The sequence below is a fragment of the Anolis sagrei genome, chromosome 5 (assembly GCF_037176765.1).
Source record: "Anolis sagrei isolate rAnoSag1 chromosome 5, rAnoSag1.mat, whole genome shotgun sequence".
In the NCBI taxonomy this organism is placed as follows: domain Eukaryota; kingdom Metazoa; phylum Chordata; class Lepidosauria; order Squamata; family Dactyloidae; genus Anolis; species Anolis sagrei.
The window spans coordinates 88,266,618-88,291,117 of record NC_090025.1 but is presented as its reverse complement, the minus strand read 5'-3'; the positions used below and the strand labels follow the sequence as shown (position 1 = coordinate 88,291,117).

The 24,500-nt window shown below is 43.1% G+C and overlaps 1 protein-coding gene across 1 annotated transcript in view; it reads left to right on the top strand.

The window, feature by feature from the left end:
• The first annotated feature begins 6,574 nt into the window (after positions 1-6,574).
• Positions 6,575-24,500, top strand: part of SEMA3C (semaphorin 3C) — a 206,889-nt gene continuing 188,963 nt past the window's right edge. Inside the window, exons 1-2 of the mRNA XM_060778301.2 lie at positions 6,575-6,863; positions 16,247-16,388. Of these exons, the coding sequence (XP_060634284.2) occupies positions 16,286-16,388 (103 nt within the window). The 5' untranslated portion in view covers positions 6,575-6,863; positions 16,247-16,285. The remainder of the gene's footprint in view (positions 6,864-16,246; positions 16,389-24,500) is intronic.

Below are 24,500 nucleotides of genomic sequence, written 5' to 3'. Positions count from 1 at the left end.
TTAAAGTGGCGACAGAAAACTACATATGTGGTATGGCATTACGTATTCAGTTATATGCAATGTTATGCCCCACAGGAGCCTTCTCCGATTCTGAATAAAGTGTCAAAAGGCAAGTGCTAAGACCATCCTGGGAAAACAACAGCAACCAAACAATCCCCCTTCTCTCTCCATCACTTTTGACCTTTTTCCAATACCTGAGTAGTCAAGCCCCCGATCCCCTATGGTGCAGTGGGTTAAACCGCTGAACTGCTAAACTTTTTGACCAAAAGGTCACAGGTTCAAATCCAGGGAGCAGCGTGAGCTTCCGCTGTCAGCCCCAGCTTCTGTCAACCTAGCAGTTCAAAAACATGCGAAATGCGAGTAGATCAAGAGGTACCGCTCCGGCGGGAAGGTAACGGCGCTCCATGCAGTCATGCTGGCCACATGACCTTGGAGGTGTCTATGGACAACGCCGGCTCTTCGGCTTAGAAATGGAGATGAGCACCACCCTCCAGAGTCAGACATGACTGGACTTAATGTCAGGGGAAAACCTTTACCTATATATATATATATAAGCAGAAGACACTCTGCACATGCTTGGCATCATTATTTTTTTTCATGTTCCAAGACAGAATTCACAGTAGCAGTTTCTGGTGCTGAGTCCTGGCTCTGGTGAATCGTTTTGCAGCTGCTTGGGACATGGGCATCTGGCTGAAAAAATCAATGTTTGGGCAATATGGAGAATTGGACTGTAGCCATGTGCTAGGGAGAGCTTGCAGGAGAGACATACTACTTAAACTATTATGAACATCCTGTGGCTGATCTCAATTACTCTGAAGTCTCTGCTTTCAAAGATTTGCCTGCCGTTTTTGGAAGCTCAAATTGACATATATTTGGAAATCATGACACAAAGGATAAGCCTTGAAATAATACGGGGAGATGAGGGGCAGGCATGGAGAGAGAGCCTTCCTTTGGAAATGATTTCTTTGGTTTTTTTCCACTGACAATAAAAGGGGTTTCAATGTCTGACTAAAGTGGATCTGTCTGTTTTCAAGATGCTGCAGACAGCTCTGGGGAAGCCCATATGTCTTTATCGGTGGACTATTGCACAGTAAAAGATAACTACTCTTCCCTCAACAGGGATAGGAATGAGCTTTCAAAGGGACATAACTTCCTAAATGTGGGTTAGCAGCTTGGCAGCCCAAACTCATTCCTGCATGTTCAGGAGTGAATCATACTGAGATCAGTAAAATTTGCTTCCTCCCCCCAACCCCGCTTCACATTTTGATGGGATGCCTAAGTAAGTCTACAGAGAGTTACGTTGCAAGCTTTCCTCAAATTATAATCGTACAATTTGAGCTGAAGGAATGGCTTGCCATTGTGTGTTTTTAAGTAGTTTTAAACTTATGGCAATCTTAGCGCAGATTTTCCTGGCAAGCCTTATTCAAAGGGGTTTGACACTGCCTTCCTCTGAGGCTGCAGATATTTGATTTGCCCAAGGTCACTCAAAAGATTTCTACACCAGAGCAGGACACCACAATTCAAGAGAGATATTGACAAGCTGGAATGTGTCCAGAGGAGAGCGACTAAAATGAAAAAGGGTCTGGAGAACAAGCCGTATGAGGAGTGGCTTAAGGAGCTGGACATGTTTAGCCTGAAGAAGAGAAGGCTGAGAGGAGATATGATAGCCATGTATAAATATGTGAGAGCATCCCTTATAATGAACGAAGTTGTATCTGCGGGGCACCTGAAATTGAGGATATAGCACACATATTGTTTGATTGCAAATTGTATCAAAAGGTGAGAGACTTCCACCTTGGTCCATATATCAAACGGACAATGTATTGGGAATCTCACATCAGAACAACATATTTTATGTGTGGCCAAGACCCAAAAATAACGTATAAAACAGCTCTGTACTTAAGCAAAACAATACGCCTGAGAACCACATATGTAGGGATGATTGGGGTAAATTGTAGGGGTGATAATGAAATATGATGTATATACGCAGCTTGATCAGTTTATCAGTTTTATCATGTCTTATCATATGTATTTACTGTATTATTATAAGTGTCTTATTTTAACTTTCTACGTGGAGTGTGATCAGGTCTTGTCAGGCCTTGCTTTTCTGTTTCTTATTGTGATATGGCCTAAGGGCTAATCAATAAAATTACTACTACTACTACAACTCCCAAATGACAAAATCATTTTTTTTGAGTGAAGAACATACATTGGGTTGTTAGGTGTCTTGTGTCCTAATTTGGTGTCAATTTGTCCAGTGGTTTTTGAGTTCTGTTAATCCTACAAACGAACATTACATTTTTATTTATATAGATACTAGCTGTACCTGCCATGCTTTGCTGTGGCCAACCTTCCCTCTTTCTTTCCTTCTTTCCCTCCTTCCTTCACTCTTTCCTTCCTTCCCCGTTTTTCTTTCTCTTCCTCTTTCTCTCCTTCTCTACCTCTTTCCTTCCTTCTCTCTTTGCTTCCATGCTACCTTCTCCCTTTCCTTCTTTCTTTCCCTCCCTCCCTCTTTCTTTTCTTTTCTTTTCTTTTCTTTTCTTTCTTTCTTTTATTTTTTTCTCCCCTTCCCTCCCTCTTTCTTCCTTTTTTCTGTATTGTCATTTAGCTTTTCGTCATTTAGCTTTTTGGGGCTTTTAAAGTCCCTTCTGCTGTGTTTTTCAGTGTTTTATGAGTAAAGGACATACATTGGGTTGTTAGGTATCTTGTGTCCAAATTTGGTGTCAATTCACCCAGTGGTTTTTGAGTTCTGTTAATCCCACAAACAAACATTACATTGGGTTGTTGTAGGTTTTTCCGGGCTATATGGCCATGTTCTGGAGGCAAATTGCCTCCAGAACATGGACATATAGCCCGGAAAAACCTACAACAATCCAGTGATTCCGGCCATGAAAGCCTTCGACAATACATTAAACATTACAGTTTTATTTATATAGAAGATACTAGCTATCCCCGGCCACATGTTGCTGTGGCCCAGTTGGTGATCTAGAAAATAAAGTAATGAGAAAGTGTTGGTTTCTAATATATGTTATGTCTTTATGCTTGTGAGTAAACAGCATTTCTTGCTGTTTCTTTCTCAGTGTTGATGTGGAGATTGTCTGGTTTGCCTACTCTGGAATATGCAACATATAATTGTCCTTTTTTAGGAGTCCCTTTCAAATCTATGATACTATATCTCTATGTGTGTGTGAATCATATATATCTATCTATATCTTTGGCTGGATCAGGCATGTAGCCGGGGGGGGGGGGGGGGGGCTTAAGGGGCTTCAGCCCCCCACCCCCAATTTTCATGGTGGTTCGCGAAAAGGCCTTACTGGTGCATTATTTAAACTGTTATGTTTATTCATATCATGATCTGATCACCATACTCAATATATCCCATATGCATGGGGGTATTGGGGTAATTATACAAAAGGTTTGCTAGGCTAGACCCTCTTTCACTCAGACTCCCCCCCCCCCGAAACTCAGCCCCCCCGAAACCCTCTCTGAAAAAACTCACCCCCCCCCCCCCGAATCGAAATCCTGGCTACGGGCCTGGGCTGGATGGCTCTTTGTCAGAAGGGTTTTGATTACATTTTCTTGCCCTGGTGAAGGGAGTTGGACTGGATGGCCTTCAGTATTTTCTCTTGGTCATGGGGGTTCTGTGTGGGAAGTTTGCCTCAATTCTGTCATTGGTGGGGTTCAGAATGCTCTTTGATTGTAGGTGAACTATAAATCCCAGTAACTATAACTCCCAAATGTCAAAGTCTATTTCCCCCAAACTCTATCTGTGTTCATTTTTGCGCATATGAAATATTCGTGCCAAGTTTGGTCCAGATCCATCATTGCTTGTGTCCATAGTGCTCTCTAGATGTAGGTGAACTACAACTCCAAACTCAAGGTCAATGCCCACCAACCCCTTCTAGTGTTTTCTGTTGGTCAGGGAAGTCCTGTGTGCTAAGTTTGACCCAATTCCATCATTGGTGGAGTTCAGAATGCTCTTTGATTGTAGGTGAACTATAAATCCCAGCAAGTACAACTCTCAAATGATAAAACCAGTCCCTCCCCCCAACCCCGCCAGTATTCAAATTTGGGCATATTGGGTATTTGTGCCAAATTTGGTCCAGCGAATGAAAATACATCTTGCATATTGGATATTTACATTACGATTCATAACAGTAGCAACATTACAGTTTTCTGTTGGTCATGGGAGCCCTGTGTGCTAAGTTTGGTCCAATTCCATCATTGATGGAGTTAAGAATGCTCTTTGATTGTAGGTGAACTATAATTCCCAGCAACTACAACTCGCAAATGACAAAATCAATTTTTTTGAGTGAAGTATATACATTGTGTTGTTAGGTGTCTTGTGTCCAAATTTGGTATCAATTCGTCCAGTGGTTTTTGAGTTCTGTTAATCCCACAAACGAACATTACATTTTTATTTATATAGATATATAAATATTTATATAGATTTATAATTAAAAATTCGTTTTTTTAATGATTGCTCCAGAATGGTTCGTTATCGTTTTGTAATTGGAAAAATTAACGAATTATAAACGAATTACGAATTAACGAAACGAAACCGCCCAGGCCTAATAGATAGCGGTAGATAGATAGATACAGATAGATAGATAGAAAGATAGATAGATTAGAAACCAACTCTTTCTCATTACTTTATTTTCCAGATCACCAGACCGGGCCACAGCAACGCGTGGCAGGGGACGGCTAGCATGTCAATAAAACAGAAATAACTTAAGCAAGACCCAACTTCCAAAATAACCAGGAAAACCAACACTCTAATTAAGAACTCCTCAATCAACTTTGACATACGACAGCAGCTATGTAAATCGGAAGCCCTTCCACCCAGGCTTTATGGACTCCCAAAAATCTATAAGGACTCCACCCCACTCAGACCCATTGTGAGTGCCATTGGATCCCCCACATATGACTTAGTCAAAATTCTTGCTGCACAGTTACAAAGCCACATTGGACTCACAACACACTACATCAAGGACTCAGCCCACTTCATTGAAAAAATCAGCAATCTCAAGTTAAATACAAATGACAAACTGATCAGCTTCGATGTGGTGTCTCTATTTACCATGGTCCCAGTTGCAGACACCATGGCACTCATCAACCAGAGGTTCCCAGAAGACATCACGGTGCTGTTTCACCATTGCCTCACCACCAGCTATTTTCAGTGGGACAATGAATTCTACGAACAGAAAGATGGAGTAGCTATGGGGAGCCCTCTCAGCCCAGTCATAGCTAACTTCTACATGGAACACTTTGAAAAACAAGCTCTTGAAACAGCAACCAAAAAGCCCACTACATGGTTCAGATATGTGGTGACACTTTCACCATTTGGAGCCATGGAGGAGAAGAACTCAACAGGTTCCTAGAACATCTTAACAGCATCCACCCAAACATCCAGTTCACTATGGAAAAAGAAAAGGAAGGAAGACTGCCTTTTCTAGATGTCCTAGTCATCCGCAAACCAGATCAACAATTGGGTCACACCGTCTACAGAAAACCCACACACACAGATAGATATCTACATAAAAACTCTAACCATCACCCAAGGCAAAAAAGAAGCACCATTAAAGCCTTGGCAGACTGTGCAAAAAGAATCTGCGAACCCCACCTCCTCCAAGATGAACTGAACCACCTCAACTGGGCTCTCCAGGCCAATGGAGACTCCACCTCAGACATCAGAAGAGCTGCAAGACCAAGAACAAGCCACGAGAGTAAAGATGAAGATCCACCCAGAGGAAAAGTGTTCCTGCCATACATCAAGGGAACCACTGACCGCATAGGGAAGCTGATGAGGAAACATAACATACAAACAATCTACAGACTCACCAAGAAAATCCAACAAATGCTACGTTCAGCAAAGGACAAGAGGGATCCTCTCACCTCTGCAGGAGTCTACCGTGTACCATGCAGCTGTGGACAAGTCTACATAGGGACCACCAAACGCAGCATTGCCCAAACACGAATCAAGGAACATGAAAGGCACTGCAGACTACTTCAACCAGAGAAATAGCAGAGCACTTGATGAACCAACCTGGACACAGCATTTTATTTGAGAACACAGAAATGCTGGACCACTCTCACAACCACCATGTCAGACTACACAGAGAAGCCATTGAAATCCACAAACATGTGGACAATTTCATCAGAAAGGAAGAAACCATGAAAATGAACAAAATCTGGCTACCAGTATTTAAAAACTCAAAAATTGCAACAGCAAAAACAGCAGAGGAAAACAGGCAGGGTGCCATAGATGCAGGCGAAACGTCAGGAGAAATGCCTCTAGAACATGGCCATATAGCCCGAAAAAACCCACAAGAACTGAGATGTTTTATTGTCATATATAAACACACATATACATACATACACTTGTGTATGCGTGCATACACATATATAGACATAAACACACGCACTGCTCTATAGCCCTAACCACTCCGGGGAGGTGACTGGTTCCTTGGCTTGGGAGGCGCGCTTGTCGGGTCCCTCCTCCTCCTCCTCCTCCTCGCTTTCTCTTTTCTCCTCCTCCCTCCTTCTCTTTCTCCCTCTCCTTTTCCTTCCTGGGGCTCCTTGACTGCCTCGTAGGTGTGGCTTGGGGTTTTTCCTTGCCCGCCCTCCGATTCGCTCCGCCAACGAGCCAGGCGAGGCGCCGGAGCGGCTTCTCCAAGGCGGCGAATCTTCCAGCGACTTTCCCCATTCAGGCTTTCTGCATCGGACGGAGAAGGATACCTGAACGGATCCCCTCCTCCCATTCTCTTTGCAGAAGAAAAGGAAGGACCCGCTCCTTCCCGGAGATCAGAACTCAGACAAGAATTCCAGGGCTCTTCTCCCTGCTTGAACGCTTCAGCGGCTTGGTAAGTCGGCATTGGAAACGGGAGGCGAGGGAGGGAGCTTGGGACGATCCAGCCCAGGTTCTGGTGAAACGAATGGCTTTGGTGTTAAAGAAGGAGGAACACCGGCCCTTTTGTGGCATTGCTTCTCCTCCTCCCCAAGTCCTCGCAGCTCAGTCGTGCGCCAAAGGCACCTGCTTCACCCCTTCCTGCTGTTCATGAAAACTTCGGCATTTGGAAGGGACAAGGGGGCATCGCCACCTGTCCCCTCTCACTCCCCACAAAGTTACTCCCCCCTCCCTCCTGTAACTTTGCTACCTCTCCGGGTCTCCTCTCCGTTCAGGAGGCAAAAAAGCAAGCACAATCTTGGTGGAAGCGGGTTAACCGGGGGAGATCCTGAGTTGTGAAGCCGCATGCTCCCTTTTGACCATTTGGGGGGAAGAAAACTTCTGTCTAGAATCATAGAATCATAGAATCAAAGAGTTGGAAGAGACCTCATGGGCCATCCAGTCCAACCCCCTGCCAAGAAGCAGGGATATTGCATTCAAATCACCCCCGACAGATGGCCATCCAGCCTCTGTTTAAAAGCTTCCAAAGAAGGAGCCTCCACCACACTCCAGGGCAGAGAGTTCCACTGTTGAACGGCTCTCACAGGAAGTTCTTCCTCATCATGTTCAGATGGAATCTCCTCTCTTGTAGTTTGAAGCCATTGTTTCGCGCCCTATAGTCTCCAGGGAAGCAGAAAACAAGCTTGCTCCCCCCCTCTCTGTGGCTTCCTCTCACATATTTATACATGGCTATCATATCTCCTCTCAGCCTTCAGGCTAAACATGCCCAGATCCTTAAGCCACTTCTCATAGGGCTTGTTCTCCAGACCCTTGATCATTTTAGTCGCCCTCCTGTGTTGTGAAGACACCTGCTCCCTTTTGACCATTTGGAGGGAATAAAACTTCTGTCTAGAATAGATCCTGACTGTTCCCGGAAGCGAATCAGGACCAGGTCTGGTTAGGATTTGGAAGGGGAACACCAGGTGCCAGGATCTGAGAACGCTGTTAAGGGGAAAACACCAAATGTTGTGGGTTGTTGGAGGTTTTTTCGGGCTATATGGAATCAAAGAGTTGGAAGAGTCATAGACTCATCATAGAATCATAGAGTTGGAAGAGACCTCATGGGCCATCCAGTCCAACCCCCTGTCAAGAAGCAGGAATATTGCATTCAAATCACCCCTGACAGATGGCCATCCAGCCTCTGTTTAAAAGCTTCTGAAGAAGGAGCCTCCACCACACTCCAGGGCAGAGATTCCACTGTTGAACGGCTCTCACAGTCAGGAAGTTCTTCCTCATCATGTTCAGATGGAATCTCCTCTCTTGTAGTTTGAAGGCATTGTTTCGTGTCCTAGTCTCCAGGGAAGCAGAAAACAAGCTTGCTCCCTCCTCCCTGTGGCTTCTTCTCATATATTTATACATGGCTATCATATCTCCTCTCAGCCTTCTCTTCTTCAGGCTAAACATGCCCAGCTCCTTAAGCCGCTCCTCATAGGGCTTGTTCTCCAGACCCTTGATCATTTTAGTCGCCCTCCTGTGTTGTGAAGCTGCCTGCTCCCTTTTGACCATTTGGGGGGAATAAAACCTCTCTCTAGAATAGATCCTGTCTGTTCCTAGAAGCAAATCAAGACCAGGTCTGGATAGGATTTGGAAGGGGAACACCAGGTTCCAGGATTTGGGAACGCTGTTAAGGGGAAAACACCAAATGTTGTGGGTTGTTGGAGGTTTTTTTGGGCTATATGGCCATGTTCTAGTGGCATTCTCTCCTGACGTTTTGCCTGCATCTATGGCAAGCATCCTCAGAAGTAGTGACTAGCTCTGAGAATGTTTGCTCTAGGTGCAGCTAAAACGTCATAGAATCATAGAGTTGGAAGAGACCTCATAATAATAATAATATTTTTATTTATTTATTTATTTTATTGTGTCAGTGCAACCAGTCGACTATATTACATTTCTAACAGAACAAAACAAAAACAAAAAACAAAAACAAAAAAAAAACAACAGAAAAATACAAAATTTGTGAGTTTGGTAGTTGATTAAATGTCCTTTGACCAGTATCTGGCCACTTGGAGTGCCTCCGGTGTTGCTGCAAGGAGGTCCTCCCTGGTGCATGTGGCAGGGCTCAGGGTGCATTGCAGCAGGTGGTCAGTGGTTTGCTCTTCTCCACACTCACATGTCGTGGATTCCACTTTCTTAAGGTTGGCTCTGCATCTCGTGGTGCCAGAGCGCAGTCTATTCAGCATCTTCCAAGTTGCCCAGTCTTCAGGAGGGAGTCTCTCATTTGGTATCAGCCATTGATTGAGGTTCTGGGTTTGAGCCTGCCACTCTTGGACTCTCACTTGCTGAGGTGTTCCAGCGAGTGTCTCTGTAGATCTTAGAAAACTATTTCTAGATTTAAGGCGTTGACGTGCTGGCTGATACCCAAACAAGGGATGAGCTGGAGATGTCTCTGCCTTGGTCCTTTCACTATTGGCTGCTACTTCCCGGCGGATGTCAGGTGGTGCAATACCGGCTAAGCAGTGTAATTTCTCCAGTGGTGTAGGGCGCAAACACCCTGTGATAATGCGGCATGTCTCATTAAGAGCCACATCCACTGTTTTAGTGTGGTGAGATGTGTTCCACACTGGGCATGCGTACTCAGCAGCAGAGTAGCACAGCGCAAGGGCAGATGTCTTCACTGTGTCTGGCTATGATCCCCAGGTTGTGCCAGTTAGCTTTCATATGATATTGTTTCTAGCACCCACTTTTTGCTTGATGTTCAGGCAGTGCTTCTTGTAGGTAAGAGCACGGTCCAGAGTGACTCCCAGGTATTTGGGTGTGCTGCAATGCTCCAGTGGGATTCCTTCCCAGGTAATCCTCAGAGCTCGGGATGTTTGTCTGTTCTTAAAGTGAAAGGCACATGTCTGTGTTTTAGATGGGTTGGGGATCAGCTGGTTTTCCCTGTAATAGGCAGTAAGAGCACCTAGAGCTTCGGAGAGCTCCAGCTTGTTAACATCCTTTCAATTGTGGTGCCCAGAAATGAACACAGTATTCCAAGTGTGGTCTGACCAAGGCAGAATAGAGAGGTAGCATGGATTTCCTGGATCCTTGTTATGCAGGCCAAAATCCCAATGAGTAAGCATTGCAGAGAAATACTGTTGGGTTTGTTCATTTAACCGATTACAGATCCACCTAAACGTAGTTTTGCCTAGCCGGCATTTGACTAGTTTGTTTGCCAGGTCATGGGAGACCTTGTCAAAAGCCTTACTGAAGTCCAGATATGCTACATCCACGGCATTCCCTGTATCTACCCGGTTTGTAATTCTATCGAAAAAGAGATCAGATTAGTCTGGCATGAGTTGGAAATAAAGTTTGATGGGAATGTAACATTATTACCAGTTCCTGCCCATGCTTGGAAAGCTGAGAAGGATTAGCTCTTTTTTGTTACATGGATGGGAGACTGCCCACAAATACCAAAGCATATTTCAGAGGAAGGAATGGGCAAACCAGGATATTCCTTGCCTATGAAAACCCTGTGAAATTCATGTGGTCACCATAAGTCCAAAGGTGACATGAAACTATATCATGCACATGTGGACCACAAACTCCAAATTGAATTGAGACAATATGTATTTCTAGAAAGCCACAAGAGGTGGGGACAGGCAACTTCTTTCCCTTTCTCCAATTCTCATGGCACTAATTGTTGTCATAGTACCACAGTGTTACCGGCTGTTGGGCGCTGGGTGTATTTACTCAGGAGTTAGTTCTACTGCTAAGGAAACCTTTTATGGAAGTCAATGAACATAAAAATTCATCTCATGAACATAAAAATTCATCCAGCTCATCCCCTGTTTGGGTATCAGCCAGCACGCCAACGACTTAAATCTAGACATAGTTTTCTAAGATCTACAGAGACACTTGCTGGAACACCTCAGCAAGCGAGAGTCCAAAAGTGGCAGGCTCAAACCCAGCACTTCAACCAATGGCTGATACCAAATGAGAGACTCCCCCCTGGGCACACAGAAGACTGGGCGACTTGGAAGGTATTGAACAGACTGCGCTCTGGCACCACGAGATGCAGAGCCAACCTTCAGAAATGGGGCTACAAAGTAGAATCCTCGACATGTGAGTGTGGAGAAGAGCAAACCACTGACCTGCTGCAATGCAACCTGAGCCCAGCCACATGCACCTTCTTGCAGCAACACCGGAAGCACTCCAAGTGGCCAGATACTGGTCAAAGGACATTTAACCAGCTACCAAACTCACAAGTTGTGTATTTTTCTGTTTGTTTGCTTTGTTCTGTTAGAAATGTAATATAATGGAATGGCTGCTCTGACATGACAAATAAATAAAACATAAAATTACAGTTTCCTCTTTTCATATTTACCCCCAAAGAACCCCTTTAGGTGCATGAAATTTTTCTTACATGTTTCTTTTGAGAAAAAACTTGGATTTTCAATTTTTTTTTTTGGTTGCAGAAAAATAATGTACATCCCAAAGTGATTCGAAACACAAAAAAACATAGCCAATTTTGATTGTATATGTTGCCTACTGTCTTTCAGGTTAAATTAGAACAGGTTGGGAAAAGAAAGGCATTTTTCCACGTTTCTTTCTTTCTCAATATAATTGAAACGTGAACCGCATAATTCCATCGGTCCATTCCCCGTTGTATGAGAAGGCATATGTTCTACAACTGAGGCATACTAATCCTATTTCTTCTCTGAAACGCACAAATTCAGCATGATTGGTCATTTGTTGGGGACGAACAAAGCAGTCTTATTGGGACTTAATAGCATTTCGTGCCTCACAAAAAGGATTATGGAGAAGGATATTCTATCAGTAAGTGGAGGGGGAGTAAGCGCATGGCAATGAGGAGGGTTGGAATTGTATTAACCCTGCCTTTGAAAAAGGTGCCAGATATTAGACATATGCCAGATTTTTTTTTACCAAGAGTTGTGAGTGCTAGTGATATTTGGTGGAACCAAGGTTACAAACTGGCTCTGTCATGATTTGATGACACTTTACATTACCCTGGTGTATAATATAGCCAGTTAAAAAGAGTATTATGTGCGCATGCATGCACAATATAATAGAATTGTCCCAATTTACTAATGTAAATCGGCATGACAAGTGTTTCCATGGGGGATGCTGGTGGCAGGCAGAGGCGGCCCTAGGTAATTTTCAATGGTAAGCAAACACTATTTTGGCGCCCCCCCCCCCCCCAACCAATCATTGATATATATTTTCTGTTCATCGTGGGAGTTCTATGTGCCATATTTGGTTCAATTCCATCATTGGTGGAGTTCAGAATGCTCTTTGATTCTAGGTGAACTATACATCCCAGTAACTACACTTGCCGCACTTGCTCCCTTGCCTGGCCCGCTTTGGGTCCGGAGGCGTGCCTGAAGACCCCGGTGAGTGTACCAAAAGTCACCTCTTCTCCTGACTTTTTCCTCAGCCATTGGGACCAAGAGAGAGAGAGAGAGAGAGGTGGAGATGCCCACCTTTCCTGAAGGTAGGCGCAAAAACAAAGGAGGGAGCGGAGGTGGGAGATACCTCCAGCTGGAGGGGCTCTCTCTCTCTCTCTCTCTCTTGGTCCCAATGGCTGAAGAGAAAGTCAGGAGAAGAGGCGACTTTTGGTGAGCACGTTGGGGTCTTCAGACATGCCTCCGGACCCGAAGCGGGCCAGGGGCGGCGGCTCCACCCCTTGGCCCACCCGCGGATTGGGGAGAGGTGAGGAGGCGGGTGGAGAGCCGGGGGATCGGGAAAGGGAGCCGGTCATGGGGAAGGGATCGAACACAGAGAACGATTGAGCGCAGGCTCTGCTTGCTCACCCGGTGGCCGGGTGGAGCAGGAACAAGAGGGGCTAGGCGAGGCTCAAGGGCCCGGCCCCTTTGGGAAGAGGATCGCCCGGCAGCGAGGCAAGAAAGCCGAGGCTCCCCCCGAACTGCTAGGGCTGTTGTGAACTGAGGGGGCGCTCCTCCAGTGGAGGTCGAGGGGCATTTACAGAGGCGCCTCTGCGCCCCTGGCAAAAAAAAGTGTTCTGCGACCGCTTACTTCGCATAATGGATGAGCCGCCCCTGGAGAAACTGCAAGTCGCTTCTGGTGTGAGAGAATTGGCCGTCTGAAAGGACATTGCCCAGGGGACCCCAAGATGTGTTGCCATCTTGTAGCTGGCTTCTCTCATGTCCCCACATGGGAAGCTGGAGCTGACAGATGGGAGCTCACCATGCTCCCCAGATTCTAACCACTGACCTTTTAGTCAGCAGTCCTGCCAGCACAAGGGCTTAATGTAGTGTTTCTCAGCCTGGAGGCCAGGACCCCCGGGGGGATTGCAAGGGGATGTCAGAGGGGTAACCAAAGACCATCAGGAAATAGAGTAGTGGGAAGTTTGGCCCAATTCTATTGTTGGTAAGGTTCAGAATGCTCTTTGATTGTAGGTGAACTATAAATCCCAGCAACTACAGTTCCCAAATGTCAAGGTCTGCTTTCCCCAAACTCCACCATTGTTCACATTTGGGAATATTGAATATTCATGAGAGGAAGCCACAGGGAGGAGAGAGCAAACTTGTTTTCTGCTTCCTTGGAGACTAGGACACGGAACAATGGCTTCAAACTACAAGTGAAGAAATTCCATCTGAACATGAGGAAGAACTTCCTGACTGTGAGAGCCGTTCAGCAGTGGAACTCTCTGCCCCAGAGTGTGGTGGAGGCTCCTTCTTTGGAAGCTTTTAAACAGAGGCTGGATGGCCATCTGTCAGGGGTGATTTGAATGCAATATTCCTGCTTCTTGGCAGGACTGGATGGCCCATGAGGTAGCTCATATTTGTGGGACACTTTACTCCTTCCTCTACAGCTTTTGAGCACATTGCTTCAGTGTATTTTCCTGTGGTCTTAATTTTTTAGAAGGCTCAGGACCCATCTATATTGCCATATAATGCAGTTTGAAACTGCATTGTATGGCCAATGTAGACTCATATAATGCAGTTCAGTAGAGTTAAACTGCATTATATAAGTACACTGACCCTATAATGCAGTTTCAGCTACATTATATGGCAGTATAAATCCGCAGAGTGATTGTCATGGGTACTGGAATATGTGAAGAATGTGCTCCACAAAGGCTTTTAAAGAATATACGAATAATAATAATAAACAGATTTATGCAATTCTGACATCTCCCAGATGGAAAACAGAACTAGGTGCAATTTGCAGTTGGATATCAATATATTTCTGAACTTGTGATGAGTTCTGTGAAATAAAAAGAATGTGTTGTCGAAGGCTTTCATGGCCGGAATCCATGGGTTGTTGTAGGGTTTTCCGGGCTATATGGCCATGTTCTGGAGGCAATTTTTTTCCTGACGTTTCGCCTGCATCTATGGCAAACATCCTCAGAGGTAATGAGGTCTGTTGGAACTAGGAAAAATGAGTTTATATATCTGTGGAATGACCAGGGCGAGACAAAGGACTTGCTGGGGCTAGCTGTGAATGTTTCAGCTGATCACCTTGATTTGCATTCAATGGCTTGGAAGTGCCTGGGAGGAAACTTTTGTTGAGGGTGATTTCATGTGCCTGTTTGTTTCCCCTCTGTTGTTTTGCTGCTGTAATTTTTGAGTTTTTTAATATTGGTAGCCAGATTTTGTTCATTTTCATGGTTTCTTCCTTTCTGTTGAAATTGTCCACATGCTTGTGGATTTCAATAGCTTCTCTGTGTAGTCTGACATGGTGGTTGTGAGAGTGGTCCAGCACTTCTGTGTTCTCAAATAATATGCTGTGTCCAGGCTGGTTCATCAGGTGCTCTGCTACGGCTGATTTCTCTGGTTGGAGTAGTTTGCAGTGCCTTTCATGTTCCTTGATGTGTGTCTGGGCACTGCGTTTGGTGGTCCCTTTGTAGACTTGTCCACAGCTGCTGAAGAGAAAGTCAGGAGAAGAGGCGACTTTTGGTGAGCACGCTGGGATCTTCAGACACGCCTCTGGACCTGAAGCGGGCCAGGCACGCAGCTCCGCCCCTTGGCCCACCCACGGATTGGGGAGAGGAGAGGAGGCGGGTGGGGCGCCGGGGGATCGGGAAAGGGAGCCGGTCATGGAGAAGGGATCGAACGCGGAGAACGATTGAGCGCCGGCTCTGCTCGCACACCCGGTGGCCGGGTGGAGCAGGAACAAGAGGGGCTAGGCGAGGCTCAAGGGCCCGACCCCTTTGGGAAGAGGCTCGCCCGGCAGCGAGGCAAGAAAGCCGAGGCTCCCCCCAGACTGCTAGGGCTGTTGTGAGCTGAGGGGGCGCTCCTCAAGTGGCAGCCGAGGGGCATTTACAGAGGCGCCTCTGCGCCCCTGGCAAATAAAGTGTTCTGCGACCGCTTACTTCGCGTAATGGACGAGCCGCCCCTGGTGGCTTCAAGTCATTGCTGCAGCCTGTTGCTCTTTTGAAAATCCTCAGTAGAATATTATTTTTTCCAATTATTTTATTATAGACTCCTGCAGAGGTGAGTGGATCCCTCTTGTCCTTTGCTGAATGTAGCATTTGTTGGATTTTCTTAGTGGGTCTGTAAGTGGTTTGTATGTTGTGTTTCCCCATCAGTTTCCCTATGCGGTCAGTGGTTCCCTTGATGGTTCCCTTGTATGGCAAGAACACTTTTCCTCTGGGAGGATCTTCATCTTTACTCTCATGGTTTGTTCTCAGTTTTGCAGCTCTTCTGATGTCTGAGGTGGAGTATCCATTGGCCTGTAGAGCCCAGTTTAGGTGGTTCAGTTCATCTTGGAGGAGGTGGGGTTCGCAGATTCTTTTTGCACGGTCTGCCAAGGCTTTAATTGTGCTTCTTTTTTTGACTTGGGTGATGGTTGGAGTTTTTATGTAGATATCTATCCGTGTGTGTGGGTTTTCTGTAAACGGTGTAAACGGTAAAAATAATGTGATCAGCAAAGCTAAACATGCACAAACACCAATGGCATAAATAGGGAAAAGAGAAAGCCCACAGACATTCCCAGTGGGTACTTGAGGTCGAGGAGAATCCTTTACATTTCAAAAAGAGTACAGTAAAGGCAGCGGTCTAAAAATATCAAGACGTTTTCATTCATGAAACCTTATCTCTTGCCCTTGCTTTGCTCTGCCTTGACATTTAACATAATTATTTTTCCAGCAGGTGGGAATCATCCTTAGTGAAATAAACTGAGCCTAATCCTTACTGCAGGCCTTCCTCAGTCAACACTTTCCCTGCGGTCTCTTTTTACTACTAGCCCTATCTTTCTTTTTTTCCGTATGTTAGAAAATAATGGTGAAAACCATCCCTTCTGGTGGGTTTCGCAATATCTTCAGTTTGCTGTAATATAGACATTGTATTTTGCCAAATGGGTACAATCCGCAATAACCCTTCTCTCTCTCATTTTCTTTAGGTTTTATATCTTGGATATTACGTTTCACATCTGAAGATAATGGCATTTCTAAGTCTCCAAGTGTTGATTGGGGTGTTTATTTGTTCTTGCAGCGTGAAAGGATCTTCACAGCCTCAGGCCAGGGTGTTCTTAACATTCAATGGTAAGAAAACAGATAAACATTCCAAGGCAAATGTTATTGCAGAACATTGTCTTCTTTCCTTTCATACCGGCAACGACGCAATACATAAAATTATATCTTCGTCATTGTGATCTCTCTAGCTCACAATTCTAGCATTAGGACTCTAGGGTTTGTTTTGGGTCCGATCTTAGCAGTGTTTATAAAACGGATTTGATTATTTGGAAGAAAATGTGCAGTGTTCCTTGACTTTGGGAAATTGAAATACTGTATATACTCGTGTATAAGCCTAGTTTTTCAGCCCCCTTTTTAGGCTGAAAAAGTCCCCCGTGGATTATACTCGAGTCAAGATTATATATTATTTTACTCTTTTATTATTATTATTATTATTATTATTATTATTATTATTTTCATTTATTATTTTATTATTATTATTACATTTATCATTTTATTTATTTATTATTTATTATTTACTTTGCTTATATACCGCTGTATCTCAAGCCCGAAGGCGACTCACAGCGGTTCACAAACAGTAAAAACAGTAGAAACAGCAGTGGTTCCATACAACATATAACAATTGACTTAACACATTATCCATAAATTACCAATAAGCAATTACAATGCACAATTATTACAAAAAACAACCGTACCCAATCTTCTCATCATCCAAGCGTAGTCCAGGTTCGTCGTCCATTGTTCCATTCCTATGTTCCATTACCAGATTGCACTAAATTACTCAAACGCCTGCACAAACATCCAGGTCTTCACCTTTTTGCAGAATACCATTAGAGATGGTGCTAGTCTAATGTCCGTAGGAAGGGCGTTCCACAGCCGAGGAGCCACCACCGAGAAGGCCCTATTTCTCGTCCCCGCCAGCCAAGCTTGAGAAGCAGGCGGGATCGAGAGCAGGGTCTCCCTGGAAGATCTCAAAGTCCTGGTGGATTCAGAGGCAGAGATGCGGTCAGATAGGTAGCTTGGGCCGGAACCGTTTAGGGCTTTAAAGGCCAACGCCAGCACTTTGAATTCAGCCCGGTAGCAGATCGGTAGCCAGTGGAGTTGGTGCAACAGGGGGGTTGTATGCTCCCTGCGCTCCGCTCCTGTTAAAATCATGGCTGCCGAGCGTTGGACTAGTTGGAGCTTCCGAGCTGTCTTCAAAGGCAACCCCACGTAGAGAGCGTTGCAGTAGTCTAAACGGGATGTAACCAGAGCGTGGACTACCGTGGCCAAGTCAGACTTCCCAAGGTACGGGCGCAGCTGGCTCTATTATTATAATTATAATTTATAATACTCTATTATTATAAATGTATTGTTTTAATGTATAGTTGTTGTTATTGCTACATTCATTATTTTACTCTTTTTATTATTGTTGTTATTATTACATTTATTATGTTACTCTATTATTATTGAAAGGATACGTAAGCACATTTATTTATTTATTTATTTATTTACAATTTATTATTTATGTATTTATTTATTTAGAACATTTATATACCAGTCTTCTTACCTCTGCAGAGGGACTCAGGCCAGTTCACAACAACAGCATCACAGACAATCACCTCCCATAATACACTAAAACATTAAAATACTAAAATACAATCATATAATTACATAAGGCCACGTCGTCAAAGTGAAATCGTAGTTCATCACCATCCGTCCGTGTGGTCACGAGTTATTGACTCACTCGTCAAATGCCAATTTCCAGAGCCAGGTTTTCACCTGTTTGCTAAAAGTCAGGAGAGAAGGGGCAGTTCTAATCTCCAGTGGGAGAGAGTTCCAGAGCCGAGGGGCCACCACCGAGAAGGCCCTGTCCCTCATCCCCACCAGACATGATTGTGAGGATGGTGGGACCGAGAGCAGGGCCCCTCCAGAAGATCTTAACAATTTTGATGGTTCATAGGGGAGAATCCGTTTTGACAGGTAAACTGGGCCGGAGTTGTTTAGGGATTTATAGGTTAGCACCAGCACTTTGAATTGTGCTCGGAAACTAATTGGCAGCCAGTGGAGCTGGTGCAACAGAGGAGTAGTATACAACATTTATATGCCGCCCTTTTTACCCTGAAGGGGACTCAGAGCGGCTTACAAGTAAAAAGTAAATACAATATAATATTATCATAGCACAATATTAATATTATATATGACATTGTACTATAACATTAGACTGTAATATTATTAGTAATATTACATTTAATATAAATAAATAAATATTGGTAGTAGTATATTATTTACACTGAAGAAGGTAAATAATCATTTAATCAGAGTTGGACAGTCTTATCTTAAATTACCATTTTTGTAAATCTTCAAAAATATATAACCTACTGATCCCTCAATTAATGTAATTTAATTGGTATCTATTTTTATTTTGCTGCCTTTCCCACCCTCGGCTTATATTCGAGTCAATCCGTTTTCTCCGTTTTTTTTTTGTTAAAATTAGGTGCCTCAGCTTATAATCGGGTCAGCTTATACTCGAGTATATACGATATGTTTGTAGCCTGAATGTGCTTGCCATGAGTTCTCACTCTATGTCTAATGGAAATGCCTTCAGAGAATCTGCCTGGCCATTATTCACATAGCCAATAGGGCTGTTTCTAATTTGATGAACTTTATATATAGGGAGCACACCAGTTCTTGCAAATGATAGTCTTATTTTCCATAAGCCTATTGTTCTACTAAGCTATGTTTGCAGTGGCTTCCCGAGAACGCCCTTGCTGTTAACCCACAATATGTCTCTCCTCTTAAATGCCAGCTACACTGTTATAGAAAACCTGGGGTGCTTAGCTAGTTCAAGGAAGAATTTTCTTTGTTGCTTTCACCTGGATTCAGAGAGTTTTTAAAAAAGACATTTTGGGGTGTTTATGTTAAAGCTAGTGTTTAAAACTATCCCACCTCCATTGTCCTCAGCCATTCTCTGTATATGTCCCATTGGTTTTTCATGTTTTTTAAGGACACGAGCAAATACAAACTATTCCAAAGCCTTGCCTCCACTTGACTTGCATGACCGGCATGTAAATAAATCAAAACAAAGGATGGCTTAAAGGGCAAGGGCATGGAGTAATATACATATTGGGTTGTTGTAGGTTTTTCCAGGCTATATGGCCATCTTCTGGAGGCATTTTCTCCTGACGTTTTGCTTGCATCTATGGCAAGCATTTTCAGAGGTAGTGAGGTCTGTTGGAAGTAGGAAAATGGGTTTATATATCTGTGGAATGACCAGGGTGGGACAAAGGACTTTTGTCTGCTGGAGCTAGGTGTGAATGTTTCAACTGACCACCTTGATTAGCATTTAATGGCTTGGAAGTGCCTGGGGGGAATCTTTTGTTGAGAGTGATTTGATGTGCCTGATTGTTTACTCTCTGTTGTTTTGCTGTTGTAATTTTTGAGTTTTTTAATACTGGTAGCCAGATTTTGTTCATTTTCATGGTTTCCTCCTTTCTGTTGAAATTGTCCACATGCTTGTGGATTTCAATGGCTTCTCTGTGTAGTCTGACATGGTGGTTGTTGGTGTGGTCCAGCATTTCTGTGTTCTCAAATAATATGCTGTGTCCAGGTTGGTTCATCAGGTGCTCTGCTATGGCTCTTATATACCCTTCCTCCACATTAAAAATGCAACTCCCACCAAGACAAAACCCCGTGTAAATCACCCACCCAAATCGTTGCCCGTTGTCTTTCAGGGTCAGCCACCGCAGGTGTCTTGTCAGTGTCCAATGTCAGAACCCTGATTCCTGGTGCCAAAACCAAGGCCTTGGAAACTGGGTCCTGATAACTGTGTACGATATTTGGAAGCAGGTAGCAGCATCCTTATCCAGTTAGTTGTGGCTCAGAGATTGGGAAGTTTAGAAGTGAACATTGATGCTTATTTATTTCCTGATAGTAAGAATCGATAATTTCAGCGATTTTCTCTCTCTTCTATGAGAATATAATTTTTGTGGAGTAGTCTTTCTTTCAGACTTCATTTAATTTCAGATTTCATTTAAAGCACCAGATTTGTGGCGCAGCTGGCTGAGTGTCAGCTGCATTAAGGTCACTCTGACCATAAGGTCATTGGGTTTCCAACCAATTGTGTAGCCTGTTGTGACCTTTGCAACCCGAAAGACATCTGTCAAGTAGGAAAATTAGGTACCACCTTAAAAGTGTGGGGAGGCTAAATTAACTAATTTATGAGGCCATAAAAAAGACTCCAGCAAAGCACTCCAGCAAAAAAGCATGCGGGAAATGCGGAAGTACTTCATCAGTGTCGCAGATGGATGATGAAAGCGACAGCTCCCCTGGTGGCCAGAAAAGTTAAATAGTATCTGTGTATGTCTGTATATATTGTATGTCAAAATTGGCATTGAATGTTTGCCATATATGTGTACACTGTAATCCGCCCTGAGTCCCCTGCGGGGTGAGATGGCCGGAATATAAATGCTGTAAATAAATAAAAAAATAATAATTAAATTTGGTTGGCAAAAATGGTATAAGTGTGTATTGTCGAAGGCTTTCATGGTCGGAATCACTGGGTTGTTGTAAGTTTTTTCGGGCTATATCGCCATGTTCTAGAGGCATTCTTTCCTGACATTTCACCTGCATCTATGGCAAGCATCCTCTGAGGATGCTTGCCATAGATGCAGGCGAAACGTCAGGAGAGAATGCCTCTTGTGGTTCTCAACCTTCCTAATGCTGCGACCTCTTAATACAGTTCCTCATGTTGTGGTGACCCCCAGCCATTACATTATTTTCATTGCTACTTCATAATTGCAATTTTGCTACTGTTATGAATCGTTATTGGGAGTTGTAGTTGCTGGGATTTATAGTTCACCTACAACCAAAGAGCATTCTGAAGCCCACCAACGATAGAATTAGGCCAAACTTCCCATACAGAACTCCCATTACCAACAGAAAATACTGTCTGTCATAGTCTTTGGCGACCCCTCTGACACCCCCTCACGACCCCTCTAGGGGTCCCGACCCCCAGGTTGAGAACCACTGCTCTAGAACATGGCCATATAGCCCGAAAAAACTTACAGCAACCTAGTATATGTGTGCCTTGGTGTTGAAAACATGTTCAAAAACCAACATTTTATTAGAACAGAAGTGAACATTGATGTTTATTTATTTCCTGATAGTAAGAATTGATAATTTCAGCTATTTTCTCTCTCTTCTATGAGAATATAATTTTTGTGGAGTAGTCTTTCTTTCAGATTTCATTTAATTAAATTTGTTTGGGTAAAAATGGCATAAGTGTGTATTGTCGAAGGCTTTCATGGTTGAAATCACTGGGTTGTTGTAAGTCTTTTCGGGCTATATGGCCATGTTCTAGAGGCATTCTTTCCTGACGTTTCCTGAGGATGCTTGCCATAGATGCTGGCGAAATGTCAGGAGAGAATGCCTCTAGAACATGGCCATATAGCCCGAAAAAACCTACAACAACGCAGTATAAATGTGCTTTGGTGTTGAAAATGTGTTCAAAAAGCAACATTTTGTGCAGAGACTAGGAGACATTAATGATCTATGTTATATTGACCTTGCTATGATGGTATTTTTATGCTATTGTTTTGAACTGTTTTAAATGTTTTATGATGTTTCTGGGCATTGAATTTTGCCTCTGTAAACCACCTCGAGTTGCATGTGAGCTGGGAAAGGCGGTATACAAATATAGTAAATAAAAAAAATTAATCTTCCACAAAATTCATTTTCTGCCCTCAAGCCCTTTTTGTGCAGGAAGAAGAAAAAAGGCTTGTATTTTTACACAAATTGAATTTTTAGGATTAAGTCCTGAAGGGTGAAACACCTCGATGTTGTTTTCCTTCTGTTGCAGTGCTTCTGGTGTGTTGAATACTTCAATAAGTATTTTTTATGGCCTTCCACTATAAATGAAAGAAAAGGACACCGTATCTTGACTCCTGTGCACATTGATCCATATTGTTGGGCATAGTGAATAGACTCCAAAGCCTGCTGTTCATTTTTGTCATCTCCCCACTTAACTGCTTAGTGTTAACCTTAGAATCATTCTCTTTCTGGAAGGTCTCTGACAGCACCTTGGCTGTGTTCCAGGAGGCTGATGATCCTTTATGTCATTTTGGCTGTCACTTTTTTCCCATAAGAGGCTCATTTGGCAATGCTTGAGTTTCACTGAGAATAAAGTATTAGACTAGGCAATCTACATATCTTTATTACACATACGTTTTCTCGGGCATGCAAAAAGGCAGATTTGAAAAAGCATAAACTGGGTATGCAAAGAATTATAAGTTCCAGGAAAATTGGAAAAAGCACGAACTGCGAAATGCCTGTAACAGCCATGCAACTAGCAATACAAACCACTTCTTTTAAAAAGTATTTTTATTTAGAATATGTGCTCTTAGGGTAGAGCATGATAGGAAAGACTAGAATTTTCCGTATTTTTAAAATAAGAACATTGTTGAACATGTAAAGTGGGGGAACAATAAGATTGGATAGGACAGTAGGAATAATAGAGAGGCAAAGGGTGTGAGGAGGGACGGGAAAAGGGGGGAAAAACACACACACACACACCAAACACGGGAGGGGGGGGTCACATGGGGGTATACAGATCACGGTTAGAGAAAACACTTCCAGGAATTCCTAGTCAAACTTCTTCTTTCTTTTTTCTCAACTGCAAGTCGATTGGTCTTCCTGTCGAATGAACCTTGGTTTTACCTGATGTTATGACCACTTACTCGTATTGTTTTATTCTCACGCTTTTAAACTCCTTATTCTCTGCTTCAATATAGTTTATTAATTTTTCCCAATTTGTTTCTCTTAATTTAGATTTGTTTTGTGACATTCTTTGAGTTTATAAGTCCATATTCATTATCTCTACGGTTTTTAGTATCCACTGATCTATCGGGGGTACTTCTTTTCTTTTCCAGTGTTGCGCCAACTTGATTCTGGCTGCTGTAGCTAAATGAAAAAAGATATTTTTTGAATTATCATCTATATCGAAGTCTATTATGCCCAATAAAAGGTATTCAGGTTTTAAATCGAATTTGAATTGTAAAATTGCCTCTATTTTTCTTTGTATCCGATGCCAGAATGTTTTTACTATTTTACATTGTTTCTTTGACTTGTTCCTTTTCTATTGACCAGGACAACAGTTTTTGGTGTATTTTCCTTATTAGTTTTGTCTCTGCTTTCATTATTTTATCCCAAAAAGTCTCCTCTACTTTGAATCCAATTTTTTTTATCTTTTTCAAAGTTTTCTCTAATTTGGAAATAATGGAACCATGACAAACTAGCAATACAAACCACTTCTTAAATAGAATGACACTGAGTCATTGAATCACTGAGCTTGTAAGGTGGTGGTGGTGGTAGGGGGGGGGGGCAGACCCAATGGCAATAAGTAAGATAAAAAGAAACTCTAGAAGAAATAATGGGATAAGCCTTCCTGTCAATCCGTTCATTCACCCCCCCCCCTTTAATTACTACTATTTGCCCTCCTGTTGTTACTATCAACCAACTTTGTAGAAGCTGTCCAGTTTGCTTCATTTTCCCTTATTTAAAATTGAGATTCCCAAGTTATGATTCAACTATGCCCTGACCTTGGAGCTATTAGATTTTATTTTAGGCAGGCAAAAATCTGGAGCAAGGCCTCAGAAAGACTGTAAAATGTAGGGAAGGATATGTTGGGAAAAATGCAAACATCATAAACAACAACAGACTCATTTTTTTCTGGGGGGGGGGGGGGGGGGTAGGCGGCAAATTTGCAAAACTAGTTAAAGAATAAGGTTGCCAATAAGGTGGATAGTACCGTATAGTAGCATAGGAATGGTAGCATAGAAATAGAGCAATTTAAAAGGATCAATTCAACTTAACTTAAAAATGTAGTAGTGGTAGTAGTAGTAGTAGTAATAATAATAATAATAATAATAATAATAATAATAAACCTTTATTTATACCCTGCTACCATCTCCCGCAGGACTTGGTGCGGCTTACAAGAGGCCGAGCCCAAACACATTATAAAACATAACAACAACAAAACAACAATAAATAACTCATAAAAGCAAAAAAAATACAATAATTACCCGACACGTTTTATAAACCTGTGACAGGGCCAAATGTAAGAATTAAAAATTTAAAATGCTGGGCATGTCCAAGGGAAATAGGAGGGATATTTTGGCATTTCTAAGTAATCAAATATAGGAA